This window comes from Perca fluviatilis, chromosome 8 (assembly GCF_010015445.1).
Source record: "Perca fluviatilis chromosome 8, GENO_Pfluv_1.0, whole genome shotgun sequence".
NCBI classification, from domain to species: domain Eukaryota; kingdom Metazoa; phylum Chordata; class Actinopteri; order Perciformes; family Percidae; genus Perca; species Perca fluviatilis.
Genome location: NC_053119.1, coordinates 4,841,579 through 4,858,731, shown reverse-complemented (window position 1 = coordinate 4,858,731; position 17,153 = coordinate 4,841,579). Strand labels below are relative to the sequence as shown.

The following is a 17,153-nucleotide window of genomic DNA, read 5'->3' as shown; positions in this document are numbered from 1 at the left end:
CCTGTAGGGGGACCGAAACGGAAAAGTTATTTAGCGTTGCGTTAAAGATGGTCATCATTTGTAAAGACTGGGGGATCTTGCAGGGTCACACATTGCCAGACTACAACTAGATTTGTTTTGAAATCTTTAACCAAGCTAGCTAGCTAACTAGCTACCGCTAGCGTTAGCTGGTAACTTAAAGGGAATGTTCTGTTCTGCTGAATACATGCAGATGGATGGCTCCAGTACCCGGAGGTCTGCGTTTATCTGCCGGCAAAACTCCCGCTGGATGACTCGCTTCAGAAGGGTGGAAAATTGGCAACTTTTCCCTCTTCAGTGTTTAGCTTAGCGTGGCGCCGTTGCAACCATAAGCAATACTGTCTCTAGCAGTTTGCTACTTTCTGTTACTAGTTACTTTAGTTACTCCACTACATTCATCTGTTCCAGCTTTTAGTTACTAGTTACTTTAGTTACTCCACTACATTCATCTGTTACAGCTTTAGTTACCAGTTACTTTAGTTACTCCGCTACATTCATCTGTTCCAGCTTTAGTTACTAGTTACTTTAGTTACTCCACTACATTCATCTGTTCCAGCTGTAGTTACTAGTTACTTTAGTTACTCCGCTACATTCATCTGTTCCAGCTTTAGTTACTAGTTACTTTAGTTACTCCGCTACATTCATCTGTTACAGCTTTAGTTACTAGTTACTTTAGTTACTCCACTACATTCATCTGTTCCAGCTTTAGTTACTAGTTACTTTAGTTACTCCACTACATTCATCTGTTCCAGCTTTAGTTACTAGTTACTTTAGTTACTCCACTACATTCATCTGTTACAGCTTTAGTTACTAGTTACTTTAGTTACTCCACTACATTCATCTGTTCCAGCTTTAGTTACTAGTTACTTTAGATACTCCACTACATTCATCTGTTACAGCTTTAGTTACTAGTTACTTTAGTTACTCCGCTACATTCATCTGTTCCAGCTTTAGTTACTAGTTACTTTAGTTACTCCACTACATTCATCTGTTCCAGCTTTAGTTACTAGTTACTTTAGTTACTCCACTACATTCATCTGTTCCAGCTTTAGTTACTAGTTACTTTAGTTACTCCACTACATTCTTATCTTTACAGCTTTAGTTACTAGTTACTTTAGTTACTCCGCTACATTCATCTGTTACAGCTTTAGTTACTAGTTACTTTATTTACTCTGCTACATTCATCTGTTACAGCTTTAGTTACCAGTTACTTTAGTTACTCCACTACATTCATCTGTTACAGCTTTAGTTTCTAGTTACTTTAGATACTCCACTACATTCATCTGTTACAGCTTTAGTTACTAGTTACTTTAGTTACTCCTACATTCATCTGTTACAGCTTTAGTTACTAGTTACTTTAGATACTCCACTACATTCATCTGTTCCAGCTTTAGTTACTAGTTACTTTAGTTACTCCGCTACATTCATCTGTTCCAGCTTTAGTTACTAGTTACTTTAGATACTCCACTACATTCATCTGTTACAGCTTTAGTTACTAGTTACTTTAGTTACTAGTTACTTTACACATTCAGATTCCTGCACACAGAACACATGTAGTTTATTAATCTGATGTTTGATTCTAAAGTAAACTAGCCGACAATATAACGGACTACAAGTCCAGCTGAGATGATGAGACCATTAAACACACAGCTGGTTGGATCCTTTACACTTTCTAAAATAGGAGAATTTTACTTTTAATACTTTAACTACATTTTCCTGATGATACTTACAGACTTTTACTTAAGTAACATTTTCAATGCAGGACATTTACTTGTAAAACAGTATTTTTACAGTGTGGTATTAGTACCTTTACTAAAGTAAAAGGATATGAATACTTCTTGCACCGCTGGACATTTCATACTATGAATCACGCGAAATATATAAAGTAGTAGTGTAACTGGTAAGGTGTTGTTAATTAGCTCCAATTGACCATTTACTGTAACATCCAGCTTTGACTCATTCACAATGTGTCTCATTAATTGAGTTCATGAGCATGTACTGCTCACTAGTGCATACTCCACTGCTGCTGAGCTGAATGCTTTGAGTGAATTATATTAATATGACCTACAACGCTTACGGTTCCTTATTTCGGTGCCTGACTTCTTTTTTTTCCAGAAGCATCGCTGCACGAGACGCTACATTACCGTTAGCTAGTAGCTGGATTAACACAATGGTTAAAATGCTGACAGCTAACGTTAAATCGGTGTGAAGTGCGTCTGTATTTCCCTGTAGAGGATTCCAACACCGGGACGTTAACAGTGTGCACTCTGCAGCTGCCGTTGTCGGAAAAACAACACAGACGGTGCGTTCGCTTGAAACTCGCCTCGCCAGCCTTGTGGTGCATTCAAAGTTATTGTAAAATACCCTTTTCCTATCTGGTGCTTGTTTTTGTCGTTTACCAGCAATTTACTGGTGAAATAAGTCAGTGTTATAAGTTATTACATTATTAATCAATCATTTAATTGTGACCATATGGCCTTAGCAATAAACAAGCCGTTCTTTAATGTCGCCAACTGTCGTTTTGTGCTCCTTTTTTATATTTTATATTATATACATTATAAATATATTATATATATATTTCGGTTCAGGCACCGTTTTAAAAGTATCGTTCTAGCACCGGTATCGACGAAAAAAGACGAGACTAAAATGTTTTGCATAAAATAAAAACTAAGATAAAATCTCTCTTCATTTTCGTCTACAATCGTCTCTACTTTTTCATCATGAGATAGAATATTCAGCTGTTACCGAGACCCGGTGCTATGGCACCGACAGGTGCCCTAACTACCGTTATCTACCGGACCGAATAGCCTGCGCTTCTCTCTGATGCTCCTAAACGGACGTTAGAGTCAATCGAAACATCGCTGCACGGTGTGCTAGTTAACACTACACTTGGCAGCAGGTAACGTTAGCCTACCGTTATCTAGTTAACACTACACTTGGCAGCAGGTAACGTTAGCCTACCGTTATCTAGTTAACACTACACTTGGCAGCAGGTAACGTTAGCCTACCGTTATCTAGTTAACACTACACTTGGCAGCAGGTAACGTTAGCATACCGTTAGCGAGCAGTTTAATGCTGACAGCTAAACGGTGTAAAGGTTTGTCTCTATGTCACCGTGTAGGATTCCAACATAAGACGTACGACAGTCTGCAGCTGCCGTTGTCTGAAAAACAACACATATGTTGCATTCACTTGAAATACGCCTCGCCAGTTTCATGAGCACTGCATTTATTTTATTGTAAAATATCCTTTTCCCCCTGCAGTGGTTGTTTTTGTCGTTTAACAGGAATTTACTGGTGAAATAAGGAAGAGGCTCAGTATTTATATAACTTTATATAATTTATTTATTTTTATAACTATTTGACTGAAATGGTTATCAGAAATAATTTATTTAAAAAAAGACTAAAATGTTTTGACTAAAACTTGACTAAAATGGCGAGACTTTTAGTCGACTAAAACTCGACTAAGATACCTTGAGTTCTCTTTTGACTAAAACTAGACTAAAATGGCGAGACTTTTAGTCGACTAAAACTTGACTAACAAAATTTTTTGGTACAAGACTAAGACTAACACTAAATTAAAAATAGGTGACAAAATTAACACTAACCCAAAACGATACCCAACCCTACCGACATGTGCTTCAGAATATTTGTATAACACATATTTGTGTAACAGCGTTGACCCAGTTCCCTCGGAGGATCACTGAAGTCTGATGTAATCTGATTTCAGGTGTCAGCTGAAGCTTTACAGCTTTAACCTGCCGTTGCCTCTGACCCACGCTCCAGTTAGCGCGCTAACGTTAGCATTCAGCTTAGAGAACAGCTGAGACTTAGGGCCAGATAAACTGCTGATGGGTTACCCAACCGTTCAGTTCTCTGCAGGTTTAAAAAAAGTGGAGTAAAGGAAAAGAAAAGGAGGATAACACAGGGCTGCACAATATATCAGGTTTATTTTTCAATTGGCGCAATAAAGACATCGCGAAAGGCTGCGAGATATCGCGAAAGACACTCGGAGATTTTTTGGTTAGTTCAGGGGTGTCAAACATACGGCCCGTGGGCCAGAACCAACCCGCCAAAGGGTCCAATCAGGCAACATGACATCATGACTTCGCGTAAACATAAACGCCCACAAGTGGCGTGTTATCTGTAACGCATTTTGAGCTAGCCGCGTGTATGTCTACGCTGTATACAGCGGACGTAAACATACACGCCACTTGGCGTGTTATCGCGAGAAGAAAGCTACGGTTGGGTTTAGGAAACGTGACACTCGGGACACGATCCCCCGGTCTCCCGGGTAGGGTTGGGTACCGAAACCCGGTTCCACTATGGACCCGGTTCCTACACAACCGGTAGGAATCGGACCGGATTAGAACGCAAATTTCGGTTCCTCATTTCAGTCCAAGTGTTGATTTAAATAGTTTCCCTCTGTCCCTCTTTCTCTGTAGTCTACCGTCAGCTAGCTACCGTAAATGTAGAGCTACTTTTAAAATACCATATTCTCCCCTCTGGGCTCACCAAAACGGACGTAAAACCCTTTCTTTGATGTCATTTTTCAATGTTTTTGAAGAATCGGTTTAGGAATCGGAATTAAAACTACCGGTTCGGCATCGGAACTGTAAAAATCCAAACAATAGCCAACCCTACTCCTGGGTGAAGTCCTGTGTTTGACCCATCCACCCCCCCGACCAACCTCCCTACGCGGATTTTCGCTCTTTCATACTACTCGCTACGGCATACATTCGTAAAGTCAATGGAGGCCAAACGGCGTTGATAAACACGCTAAAAAGCCAGTTTGCGTCTTGATAGCACGCCATCAGCCTGAAGCAGGCCCACTGGATGACTTTGCAAAGTGTGAAAAAATTGCAGAGAAGTAATTAATTCCAATTCCGAATCTTTAATCTCAGAGAATATCCGCGTTCCTTTTTCTGTAAATTTACGACTTTATTGTTCGAAATTCTGAGTTTTTTTCTCAGAACATAACCCCTCTCTCCCGGGTCCGTAACATTAACATTATTTTTTCCCCAACGACGGCCTTAGACAAACTGTTCTGTCTATCAGAGGAGGTCATTTCTGGAACAGCATCCCAACGAACATTAGAGAATGTATAACTTACTGTATATTTAAAAAGCACTTTAAACTATTTCTTAAAAGTTCCCAGTTATGTCATCATTTTGACTAATTTTAGTGATGTAATGTAATCTCTCTGAATGTGTGCTAATGTTTGATATTGTAAATTGTCATATTCTTTTGTTTTGCATTATCTTGTCGTTTACTTTACTTGTCGGGACTACAGGTGAAAATTAGCATTTATGCTATAACCTGGCTCATTTACAGTCTGTACAGAAATGTTAGATTGTTCATTAATGTGCACTGTCCCGAATAAATAAAAAAATAAAAAAAATTAAAATGCTAACTTGCGTTTGCCAACATCACGCTGACAAGAAACTCTGCGGCAGAAATAGTTTCTGATCTTTCTGGAGTGGTTTACTGGTCCGGCCCACTTGAAATCAAACTAGGGGAATGTGACCAGGGTTCAAAATTAGCACCATTTACCAGTCAAATGCTGGTAAAATATCCAATTGGCTAGTGGATTTGCTTCATTAACCAGCCAAAAAAACAATGGTAATCTATTAAGTGGCTGATAAAAAGTGAATATTCACTAGCCATTTGGCTGGTGGACAAAAAGGTTAACTTAGAACACTGAATGTGACCCATGAACTAAAATGAGTTTGACACCCCCTGAGTTATTTGGAGGAAAATATCAGTAGAAAACTGCACTTTAAAATGTAAAATGTCTTTCTCTTTTTAGTGCTGCTTTTTATATTCAATTCAATGTTCAATTTGTTCAATAAAAGAAAGTCGGAAATGATTTCCTTCCATTTGTTTTCAATTCAACATTCATTTTTTGTATTTTAGCAGAACACCGAAAGCAGCAGAACTGAGGACATTTTAATATCAGTTTTTCTATCGCAGGTAATATCGTTAATCGCCATATTCACCAACGTTGCCCTTATATCGTGCAGCCCTAGCGTAAAACATAATCACGAGCAGCTGGAAGTGTCCTTACCGTCAATGAAGCGTTGAAGTCGTGGTACAGGTCGGCATCCTCTGCAGACTCCGCCAACCTCTGAGACAGGAAACAAACGTCTTCATGAGTCGTGTGAGTTCAGCAGAGAGAGATAAAACAACGTGTACCAAGTGAAGGATAATCTGCCTGTTAACGACCTTTAATGCGCTGGTTCCAAACCCTTCTTGGATTGAGACCCCATAAAATGAAGTAACATCTAATTCAGGATTCTTCTAGTTAAATGTAAGACTTTCTAAGACCTTTTTAATACCACCTAGGATGAGCTTTTAAGGCCAACTTCACGGCAATTTATTGGAAAATCAATGTGGGTTTTAGGCCCGAGTTAAAAAAAACAGGTAACGTTACCTTAAAGGCACACTATGCAAGATTTTTACCTTAATATAACAGCTTCCAAGTCATTTTGATGGTAAACGAACTCGTAGTAGAGCAAATCATCCCGATAGCAAAGCAAGGGGAGGGACGCCGCTGGCAGAACCAGCAATGCAGGTTTGAGACGTGGCGCCCCGCGGCCGCCAAATCTCGCGAGAATCACGACTTGCTTTACGGCACGACGTCACATACACCAACAGATAAAGCCTACTACACACCGAGCCGATAGTCGGCCGTGGGACAGTCTGGCGAGGTCGGTGACTCGAGTCTGTTCGGTGTGTCCCGTGGCGTCGTTCTTCATTTTGGCCGATTTGACACAGTATAATCGGCGGGGCGGGCACTGCCGGCAGTCGGACTCAAACGACCCATCTGATTGGTGGAGCGCTAACTTGATTTTGAGTCTCTCAAAATCTGAGGAAAATCTTTTAAACTGACCTTTGTCGATCTGAAACGAAGACAAATTCAGCGACTGCACGGCCTATTTCTCTCCTAAAATGTTCTCAGAAACACGTTTCGGTGAACTATTTTAGTACAATATGAGATATCGTATTCGGAACGAGCCGCCATGACAGTCTGGCTTTGAATTTCCCGGAGAAACCAGACACACTGTCACAGCTGCCGGTTTTCATTTTTTTGGGGCAACGATACAGAGTAGCGCCGCCTGCTGCTATGGAGACGTATTACGTCTCGTCTCTTCGGTGAGTTCTGAGGAACTTTTTGGACCGACTCGGGGAGACTGATCAGTCCGACTGGCTCTTCTGCCGAGGGCCGGCCGTCTGGTCCGTGGGTCTGGGTATTAAGAAGCAGCCTCTATGGAAGACAACTAGCACGCATTTCAGACGTGAAATGTGTTTTTGCGTCATGTGCGTCTTGACACGCAAGCAAGTTTGCCAGCTGAACTCAGGTGTTGTGAGGTGTATTTATCACGTAGTCCTTTGTCTGGTCAGCAGACATCTTCGGAGTCTATTTTTTCGATGTCCGACGCTTCCATCCTACCGAACGTGTACCAGTATACAGGGGGGAGGGGATCAGGCCGTGAGTGCAGAGTGGTATTTACGACAGTAACGTTAAATACAAGTACTCCGCAGCGACTCTAGGGGTAGCTGTTTGACAAAAACCGGAAAATGCATAGTATGCCTTTAATTTCATAGAACAATTTATTTTAATATTCCACAATCATATTTAATTCACAATGGCTTTGTTAGGTGTGTCTGAAGTCTAATAACGTCAAATAAAACATATGTTTGTCACGTGATGAGTTCTAATGCTATGACACTAAAAATACAATCAAATCAAAAGTAAAACTTGTGCATTAAGAGGTGTTACAATTAGTCCCACTTTGGCTAGATAAAATAATATATCTACAGTACAGGCCAAAAGTTTGGACACACCTTCTCATTCAATGAGTTTCCTTTTTATTTTCATGACTATTTACATTGTAGATTCTCACTGAAGGCATCAAAACTATGAATGAACACATATGGAATTATGTCCTTAACAAAAAAGTGTGAAATAACTGAAAACATGTCTTATATTTTAGATTCTTCAAAGCAGCCACCCTTTGCCTTTTTATTAATAAGGGAAATAATTCCACTAATTAACCCTGACAAAGCACACCTGTGAAGGTAAAACCATTTCAGGTGACTACCTCATGAAGCTCATTGAGAGAACACCAAGGGTGTCAGGTTTACATGGACTTTCCGTTTGTTGTTTCCCATTCACATTCCCCAGCACTCACTCCCCTCATCCGCTCACAATCTCCTCAAGTACTGATTGCACACACCTGCACTTCATCACACCACATCATCAGATTCACACCTGCATCTCATCAATGTCCACCTACTTAAGCAGCACAGACACACTCACTCTTTGTCGGGTCTTACATACATGTCTTCATGACTCTCTGACTGACACGCTATTCCAGCTCAATCCAAGTTTGCCGTACCTGTGCTTTGTCTCCTGTTGTCTGCCGCTGATCTACACCTGCCTGCTCAGCTACAAGATTCCTGCCTGTTGCTTCCTGTTCCTTGTTTGACTCTTTGTTTATTAAAGATCTACTCATCACTTCAGTCTGTCTCCTGGTCAGTCGTGACAGAAGACCCGACCCGAACAAAATGGACATGGATGAGGACGCCATGGAAGATCATCTGTTCAATCAAAACGGAGACACTCTGGAAGATTTTGTTGCAGTTTACCTCTGTTATTATCACAGTGCGGGCTGGGAGGAGGACTTCTTAAAGTATCAGTTCTGGAGCGGGTTAGATGACCCACTTACTCGGATGCTGCTGCTCGAGGACCTCAACCTGCCGTTTAGTGAGTTTCTGGACCGAGCCCTTTGGGTTTGTGGTTCCTCCCCTACGGTAGCGCTTTGCCGATCCAGAGCCAGCCGATCCGGTGCCAAAGTCCTCACCACAGGCCCACTTCAGGCGGGAGCCATTTGACTGCCCAGTCGGACAGAAGCCAGCAAGCGTCTGCCCAGTCGACCAGAAGCCAGAGACTGCTCACCGCGACTGGCCAGGACGAGACGGCTCACCGCGACTGCCCAGCGGAGACTGCTCACAGCAACTGCCCTGCAGAGACTAGCAACCCTTCTGTTCCCGAGCGGTGTCTGACCCCGAGCTGGCGTGCAGCTCTCCCTGCCCGAGCGCGTGCAGCTCTCCCCGACCCGGCGCTGCGAGCTCTCTCTGACCCCGAAGCTGGCGTGCAGCTCTCCTGACCCCCGAGCTGACGTGCTGTCCTCCTGCCTCTGAGCCAATGTACAGCTCTTTCCATGCCTCCACAGACAGCGCCTGCTAGCGGCCTCTCTCCAGAGAGTCCCAGCTAGCTAGTAGCTTCCCCTGTGTCCCAGCTAGCTAGTAGCTTCCCTGTGTCCCAGCTAGCTAGTAGCTTCCCTGTGTCCCAGCTAGCTAGTAGCTTCCCTGTGTCCCAGCTAGCTAGTAGCTTCCCTGTGTCCCAGCTAGCTAGAGGCTTCCCTGTGTCCCAGCTAGCTAGTAGCTTCCCTGTGTCCCAGCTAGCTAGTAGCTTCCCTGTGTCCCAGCTAGCTAGTAGCTTCCCTGTGTCCCAGCTAGCTAGTAGCTTCCCTGTGTCCCAGCTAGCTAGAGGCTTTCCTGAGTCTCAGCTAGCTAGTGGCTTTCCTGAGTCCCGGTTGGTTTGGATTCCCCCTGACTCTAGGCTAGGTAGCGGTTCCCTTGTCCCTAGTGTTCCCGAGTCCTCTAATGTCCCTAGTGTTCCCGAGTCCTCTAATGTCCCTAGTGTTCCCGAGTCCTCTAATGTCCCTAGTGTTCCCGAGTCCTCTATTGTCTCCGAGTCCTCTATTGTCTCCGAGTCCTCTAGTGTTCCCCGAGTCCTCTAGTGTCCCCCGGTTCCCCGAGTCCTCTAGTGTCCCCGAGTCCTCTAGTGTCCCCAGGTTCCCCGAGTCCTCTAGTGTCCCCGAGTCCTCTAGTGTCCCTAGGTTCCCCGAGTCCTCTAGTGTCCCTAGGTTCCCCGAGTCCTCTAGTGTCCCCGAGTCCTCTAGTGTCCCTAGGTTCCCCGAGTCCTCTAGTGTCCCTAGGTTCCCCGAGTCCTCTAGTGTCCCAAGGTTCCCCGAGTCCTCTAGTGTCCCAAGGTTCCCCGAGTCCTCTAGTGTCCCAGGGTCCTCTAGTGTCCCAGAGTCCTCTAGTGTCCCAGAGCTCCCCGAGCTCTCTAGTGTCCCAGAGTCCTCTGGTCTCCTAGAGTTCCTAGAGTCCCGGCCATGTAGCGGCTCCCCAGGGTTCCTAGAGTCCCGGCCGTATAGCGGCTCCCCAGAGTTCCTAGAGTCCCAGCCGTGTAGCGGCTCCCCAGAGTTCCTAGGATCCCGGCCTTGTAGCGGCTCCCCAGAGTCTAGCCTAGCTGACATTTCCCCTGAGCCCAGGCTAGCTAGCCTCCTTCCTGAACCCCACCTAGCTAGCACCCTTCCTAAGCCCTCTTCGCCGGTTCAGCCCGGCTCGACGCCCTCTTCGCCGGTTCAGCCCGGCTCGACGCCCTCTTCGCCGGTACAGCCCGGCTCGACGCCCTCGTCGCCGGTACAGCCCAGTTCAAAGCCCTCATCGCCGGTACAGCCCAGTTCTAAGCCCTCATTGCCTGTCCTGGACATCATCCCGGGGAGCCTCCCCCAGGAAAATTTTTGGGGCCACGCCTCTAAGGGGACTGTGGAGGTCCTGCCGACACGGTTCCCAGGACCGCCTGGCCTCCAGAGGGATCGGCCCCCCATGCCTCCAGAGGGACGGCCCGCCCCATGGCCTCCAGAGGGATCGGCCCCGCCATGGCTCCTCCAGAGGGATCGGCCCGCCCATGGCCTCCAGAGGGATCGGCCCCGCCATGGCCTCCAGAGGGATCGGCTCCGCCCATGGCCTCCAGAGGGGTCGCTCCGCCATGGCCTCCAGAGGCCGTCCGCCATGGCCTCCGAGGGGTCGGTCCCCATGGCCTCCAGAGGGTCGCTCCGCCATGCCTCCAGAGGGATCGGCTCCGCCATGGCCTCCAGAGGGGTCTCCCGCCATGGCCTCCAGAGGGGCTCGCTCCGCCCCATGGCTCCAGAGGGTTGCTCCGCCATGGCCTCCAGAGGAGCCTGCTTGGCCTCCAGAGGTCGGCTCCCGCCATGGCCTCCAGAGGGGTCGGCTCCGCCATGGCCTCCAGAGGGGCTCCGGCTCCCATGGCCTCCAGAGGGGTCGGCTCCGCCATGGCCTCCAGAGGGATCGGCCGCCATGGCCTCCAGAGGGATCGGCTCCGCCATGGCCTCCAGAGGGATCGGCTCCGCCTGGCCTCCAGAGGGTCGGCTCCGCCCATGGCCTCCAGAGGGATCGCCCCGCCATGCCTCCAGAGGGGCCGCCGCCTCCAGAGGGAGCCCGCCATGCCTCCAGAGGGTCGGCTCCCCATGGCCTCCAGAGGGGTCGGCTCCGCCATGGCCTCCAGAGGGGTCGGCTCCGCCATGGCCTCCAGAGGGGTCGGCTCCGCCATGGCCTCCAGAGGGATCAGCCCCGCCATGGCCCCCAGAGGGGCGCTCCGCCATGGCCTCCAGAGGGGTCAGCTCGTGGCCACGCCCCAGCCAGCTCCGCCCTGGTCTTGGGGGACAGCCTGGAGTCCGGCCCGCAATGCACCCTGTCCCGCTCCTGACCCGGACCCAGGCTGCCCGCCTCCCGTGTTTTGCCTTTTACGGCGCGGTTCGCGCCTAGTGGGAGGGGGGGGTAATGTCAGGTTTACATGGACTTTCCGTTTGTTGTTTCCCATTCACATTCCCCAGCACTCACTCCCCTCATCCGCTCACAATCTCCTCAAGTACTGATTGCACACACCTGCACTTCATCACACCACATCATCAGATTCACACCTGCATCTCATCAATGTCCACCTACTTAAGCAGCACAGACACACTCACTCTTTGTCGGCCTTTACATACATGTCTTCATGACTCTCTGACTGACACGCTATTCCAGCTCAATCCAAGTTTGCCGTACCTGTGCTTTGTCTCCTGTTGTCTGCCGCTGATCTACACCTGCCTGCTCAGCTACAAGATTCCTGCCTGTTGCTTCCTGTTCCTTTTTTTTTTTTTGTTTTATTAAAGATCTACTCATCACTTCAGTCTGTCTCCTGGTCAGTCGTGACAAAGGGTTTGCAGAGTTATCAAAAAAAGCAAAGGGTGGCTACTTTGAAGAATCTAAAATATAAAGACATGTTTTCAGTTATTTCACACTTTTTTGTTAAGTACATAATTCCATATGTGTTCATTCATAGTTTTGATGCCTTCAGTGAGAATCTACAATGTAAATAGTCATTAAAATAAAGGAAACACATTGAATGAGAAGGTGTGTCCAAACTTTTGACCTGTACTGTATAATGTAGTATAATATGCCAAACGAGAAACAATGTATGACCTTAGTGAACGAAATTTAAGACGTTTAATTATTTTTTTTATTTTTAGAATATTAAATTTATTACTTTTTTAATACTCTTAAGACCCTGCGGGTACCCTGTAATTCATCATCATCATCATCATGGGTTACATAAGACAGAAAGCTGTGAGCAGCCAAAGCAGTTAAACCCTTAAGACCTTCTCAGATTGTTTAATTTGCCGTGGCAGGCACAACAGAGCCAATTGAAGAGAGATTTAAGTGCCAGAGATTAGTCCACTTAGCTCATCATTGGGGTTGGATATACAGTAGTGCTAAAACAATTATTTTAAAGCAGTTCCGGGGCCTAAATTGCTAAACTGAGCAAATACAAACCATTGTTTTTATTGAAAATCTTTTAGGCTACATTTATATCGCTATGTTTTGGTTTAAAATGAATATCTTCTGCTACGTTTCCCCCTCTCATTCCCCCTGCTCTGGTGTTTCCCCCTCTCATTCCCCCTGCTCTGGATTTCCCCCCTCTCATTCCTCCTGCTCTGGAGTTTCCCCTCTCCATTCCCCCTGCTCTGGTGTTTCCCTCTCTCATTCTCCCTGCTCTGGTGTTTCCCTCTCTCATTCCTCCTGCTCTGGTGTTTCCCCCTCTCATTCTCCCTGCTCTGGCGTTTCCCCCTCTCATTCTCCCTGCTCTGGAGTTTCCCCCTCTCATTCTCCCTGCTCTGGAGTTTCCCCTCTCATTCCCCCTGCTCTGTTGTTTCCCCCTCTCATTCCCCCTGCTCTGGCGTTTCCCCCTCTCATTCTCCCTGCTCTGGGTTTTCCCCTCTCATTCCTCCTGCTCTGGTGTTTCCCCTCTCATTCCTCCTGCTCTGGTGTTTCCCCTCTCATTCCTCCTGCTCTGGTGTTTCCCCCTCTCATTCCTCCTGCTCTGGTGTTTCCCCCTCTCATTCTCCCTGCTCTGGAGTTTCCCCTCTCATTCCTCCTGCTCTGGTGTTTCCCCTCTCATTCCCCCTGCTCTGTTGTTTCCCCTCTCATTCCCCCTGCTCTGGCGTTTCCCCCTCTCATTCCCCCTGCTCTGGCGTTTCCCCCTCTCTCCAAACCGCTGTCTTCGTACAAGAAGTCACCTCACGAGATCGATAATGTTGTCAAAGACACTTTTTTATAACAATCTGAATCACAACGATCTCATTTAGTCGACAAAAATCCAGGGTGCACAATTGCCCCGTTGGGTTACATTGCAGCGCGGAGTTCTCATTCAATACTGAACCAATTTGAAAGATGTCTATTAGAAGCAAATGTTTGAGGGTTATAAGGTTGAAAAAGAAATTGCCCTTCAAACTACCAAAAGAAGAATCACTAAATGTCACTATATGTTGTTTAAACTCTTGGAAGCCCCCCAACTTCATGGAGGTGAAACACTTTAAAGGATTTAATATTAGCAGCTGATATACTACACTGATCTTTGCAGCACTTCGTCCTGTACAACACATTTAGGTGTAAGAAGCTTCTTTGTCCTCACCTTCACGGACTTCATCTTGCTTCCCAACATTCGCTCGATTTCATCCGAATAATCCTTCACCAGGTCGTTTCCGTCCACCTCCACGATCTTAACGATGGACTCGACATCCTTCAGTTTCTGAGAGGAAACAAACACAGATCGTAAACTGATGGATTTAACGATACCAGAACTCTTTATATAGTAATATAGTGGACAAACTAAAGGCCCGCGGGCCAAATCCGGCCCCTCGCAGATTCTGATCTGGCCCACACATCAATTTAGGTTCACAAAACATTTTGGCCCACCTACTTTTTGCCACTTTTGCCGATGTTTTGGTCACTTTTTCCTACGTTTTGGTCACTTTTGCAATTTCTTTTGACGTTTTTGTCACTTTGGCCAAAATATTGGTCATTTTTTCCGATGTTTTTGTCACTTTTGTTTGTTTTCTTTGGGCGCTTCTTTTCTATGATGGCCAAGGAACTTTCTCCTGACTTCTTTAGGACTTTATGTCGACCAAACTGTAAGTCAGAAGACTATATGACACAAAGCCTATCACTAAACTAAACATGTCTGGCCCTTGGTGTGATTCTAATTTCCCAGTGTGGCCCTTGGTGAAGTTGAGTTTGACCCCCTGATATAGTGGATCCCAGGAAGAGTAGCTCAGTTAAGGTGTAACGTATATCTTCTTCCCCAGAACACCAGTATATTATATAGTATAATATTGGATAGAACAACACAGTGTAATTCTGCTAAATAAAACATCCCATTCGATATTAGTTTGACTTGTTTTCATTTTAAGCAAATTGTCAAATTGTCATATTTCAGGGGGGGCTGGTGCCACCCCGTGCTCCCCTTCTAGCCCCCCCCCCAATCAGATGTCATTTGTCTCTCTGGTGTTTCTATAGTTGTATAATACACTTCAGGAACTGCTGTTATTCTGTTTGTGTTGTTTAACAAATCTTCTAAATAATGAAACTAATTCTCATAAACGGGTTTGTGCGATATCATACGACAACTTATGCACACCAATTTGTAATGATATCCTACGAAATTAGGCGGCCGCCGGCTGGTCACATGACGCTGGCTACAGAGCTCTGTGAACTGTCACTCGTATGCTAGTTGAGTTAAGCCTGACGTCGTCATACTCAGATAGAATCTGAGTCTGATGCTGCTCCGTTGAGCTGGGATTATGGGGCGTGTTTCAACCGAACCAGGAAAGAACGTTCCTCTGCACGCAGTTGGATAGACTACAACCAATCAGAGCAACGGATAGACCTACAACCAATCAGAGCAACGGAGACAGACGTCACAGAAGCTGCAAGTCAAAGTCAGGCTTCGACAGAGCAAAGGTAGAGGCGGCAGTTTCAGTTACTGTTGATCAATCAACCCTGACAATTTGATTGGTCAGAACAGCTCTGGCTCGAGCATAGTTGCTCCACAACAGATCAAGTCCAGACCGAACTTCCCGACCTCAAATGCTGTGGGCGGGGCTGAGTTCGGCTGCCGTACAGTGCCTCACTTTTATATGTACGAATGGTTAATGGGAATGAGATGATTTGCAAACAAGTTATATTATCTCTTGTTTAAAGCATACATTCAGTTATTCTGTAAATCTTTTCTGGCTTCAGTCGGGGATCTTAATTTGATCGGCTTTATTTCCAGACAGTAATTGAAAAAGGTGAAAAGGTAAAAGTGATCCAACCCTGTCGGCAGATTGGTTTGTTTTTATTAAATCATTCGGATTGAGAGACTCGCTCTCAGATTAAATCAGCTGCTGCGACGTGGAGATGAGTGTTTTTGTTTTCACAGCGAGGCGCTTTGAGGTAATCAGGTCACTTTCTCTGGATCAAGAAGCTGGAGGTGGATCAGCTGGCCGAGAACGAGGAGGGCTAGTCTGGTTATTTACACTCTAAATCAATCCATTAAGTAACTCGCTAAGTCCAATTAGTCCAAAGCAACACACTCACTGACACAAAACCAACATTTGGTTTTACCTGAGTGGATCTTCTGTCTCTGAACCGCATCCATCAACACCAGGAACTTTGGGTGTGACTTTGAAGGAATTCAGTTCATCCCAAAATAATATAAATTGTGCTGTAGTACTTGTACTCAACTCTCTATGCTCCCAGAAAGTTTTATTTTGCATGGTGTTAATGAGAGTGGAGCACCAAAAAAATTAAGTGACTAACATTTATTAATAAAGCACTTTTCACAGAGTCACAAAATGCTTTACAGGGGTATAACACAAAAAAACACGACATATTATGAGACACGATACACAATCAGTATTACACAATAATACTGAAAGTGCCGATCTTCTAGCCTGGCTGACACCAGAGCCTTCTCAGTTGTAACTGAGAGTGGCTCTGGGGAAGGTTCATTCACAGCCCATTTCCAAAGGGGCGTCACCAACGGACGCCGCTCAAATGCCTCTGGGCGCAATTGGATAGTCCTTCAACCAATCAGACCACTAGTGGCGCCAGGATTTTGATTGTAGGTGTGCCTCCAGAAAACTGGATGGGCCAATTACAATAAGCCCCAAAAATGTCTGCATACAGACAGCCAGACACTAACGTTAACGTTAGCCTAACTGTTAGCCTACTTGCCTTGCTGGTGTGAGGGGGGGTGGCTACGGGAGGACTTGATGGGGAGAGGGTGGCCGAGCAGGATGGTAACTCGTCACTTGTAACCGCGTTACTTAAAATAGTCCTCGGAGCGTTTCTTGCTGAATTTAAATGAAAACGAGCTGCTTTCATATTAGCTTATAGCTACGGTCTGTGTCTGTCTCATTGAGCTTGCTTGAAAAGCTTGCGCACAAACGTCCTTTATTTCATTGGATCACTTGCTGGTGACGATGCAGCCTGTGGGCGGGGCTTAAGAGTCCACACGTGGGGTAGAAGCCGCTGATTGGCTGAGAAGCTTTCACTCAAAGCTTTCCTTGGGCTGCTTACTGGATGAACTGCTAGAATGAAAATCACTCACTACTCACTATAGGCCTGGGTCAAAATGGGCGGGCCCAGGCCTACCCGGGCCCAATTGTAGCGCCGAGGGTGAATCACACCAACGAACCAGAAAGCTGCTCGCCGTCACTGCACTATCATCATCGTGTAAAGTACGCCTCAACAGTGTGATTGGTGCCTCGATTTGGAAAAATTGGAAATGGGCTCGAATGGGCTCTTGGCCAGACGGACTTGCAGAGCAAAATTTGCCAGAAGTTCGTCAGGGTTTTCCCAGGCTACCGATCTTCTGGAGCTTCTTCTGCACCGGGAGGTCAGTGGGTAGCGCTGATGGGCAGACTGCTTTGTATTCACCTAAACAGAACCTTA

General features: G+C 45.9%; 1 protein-coding gene across 1 annotated transcript in view; it reads right to left on the bottom strand.

Moving 5' to 3' along the window:
- The window catches only part of LOC120563741 (voltage-dependent calcium channel subunit alpha-2/delta-4-like), a 154,274-nt gene that overhangs the window by 117,723 nt on the left and 19,398 nt on the right, over positions 1 to 17,153 (bottom strand). Inside the window, exons 3-4 of the mRNA XM_039808129.1 lie at positions 13,849 to 13,965; positions 6,085 to 6,144 (exon numbers count right to left, since the gene is read on the bottom strand). Coding sequence (XP_039664063.1) covers positions 6,085 to 6,144; positions 13,849 to 13,965 — 177 coding nt within the window. The remainder of the gene's footprint in view (positions 1 to 6,084; positions 6,145 to 13,848; positions 13,966 to 17,153) is intronic.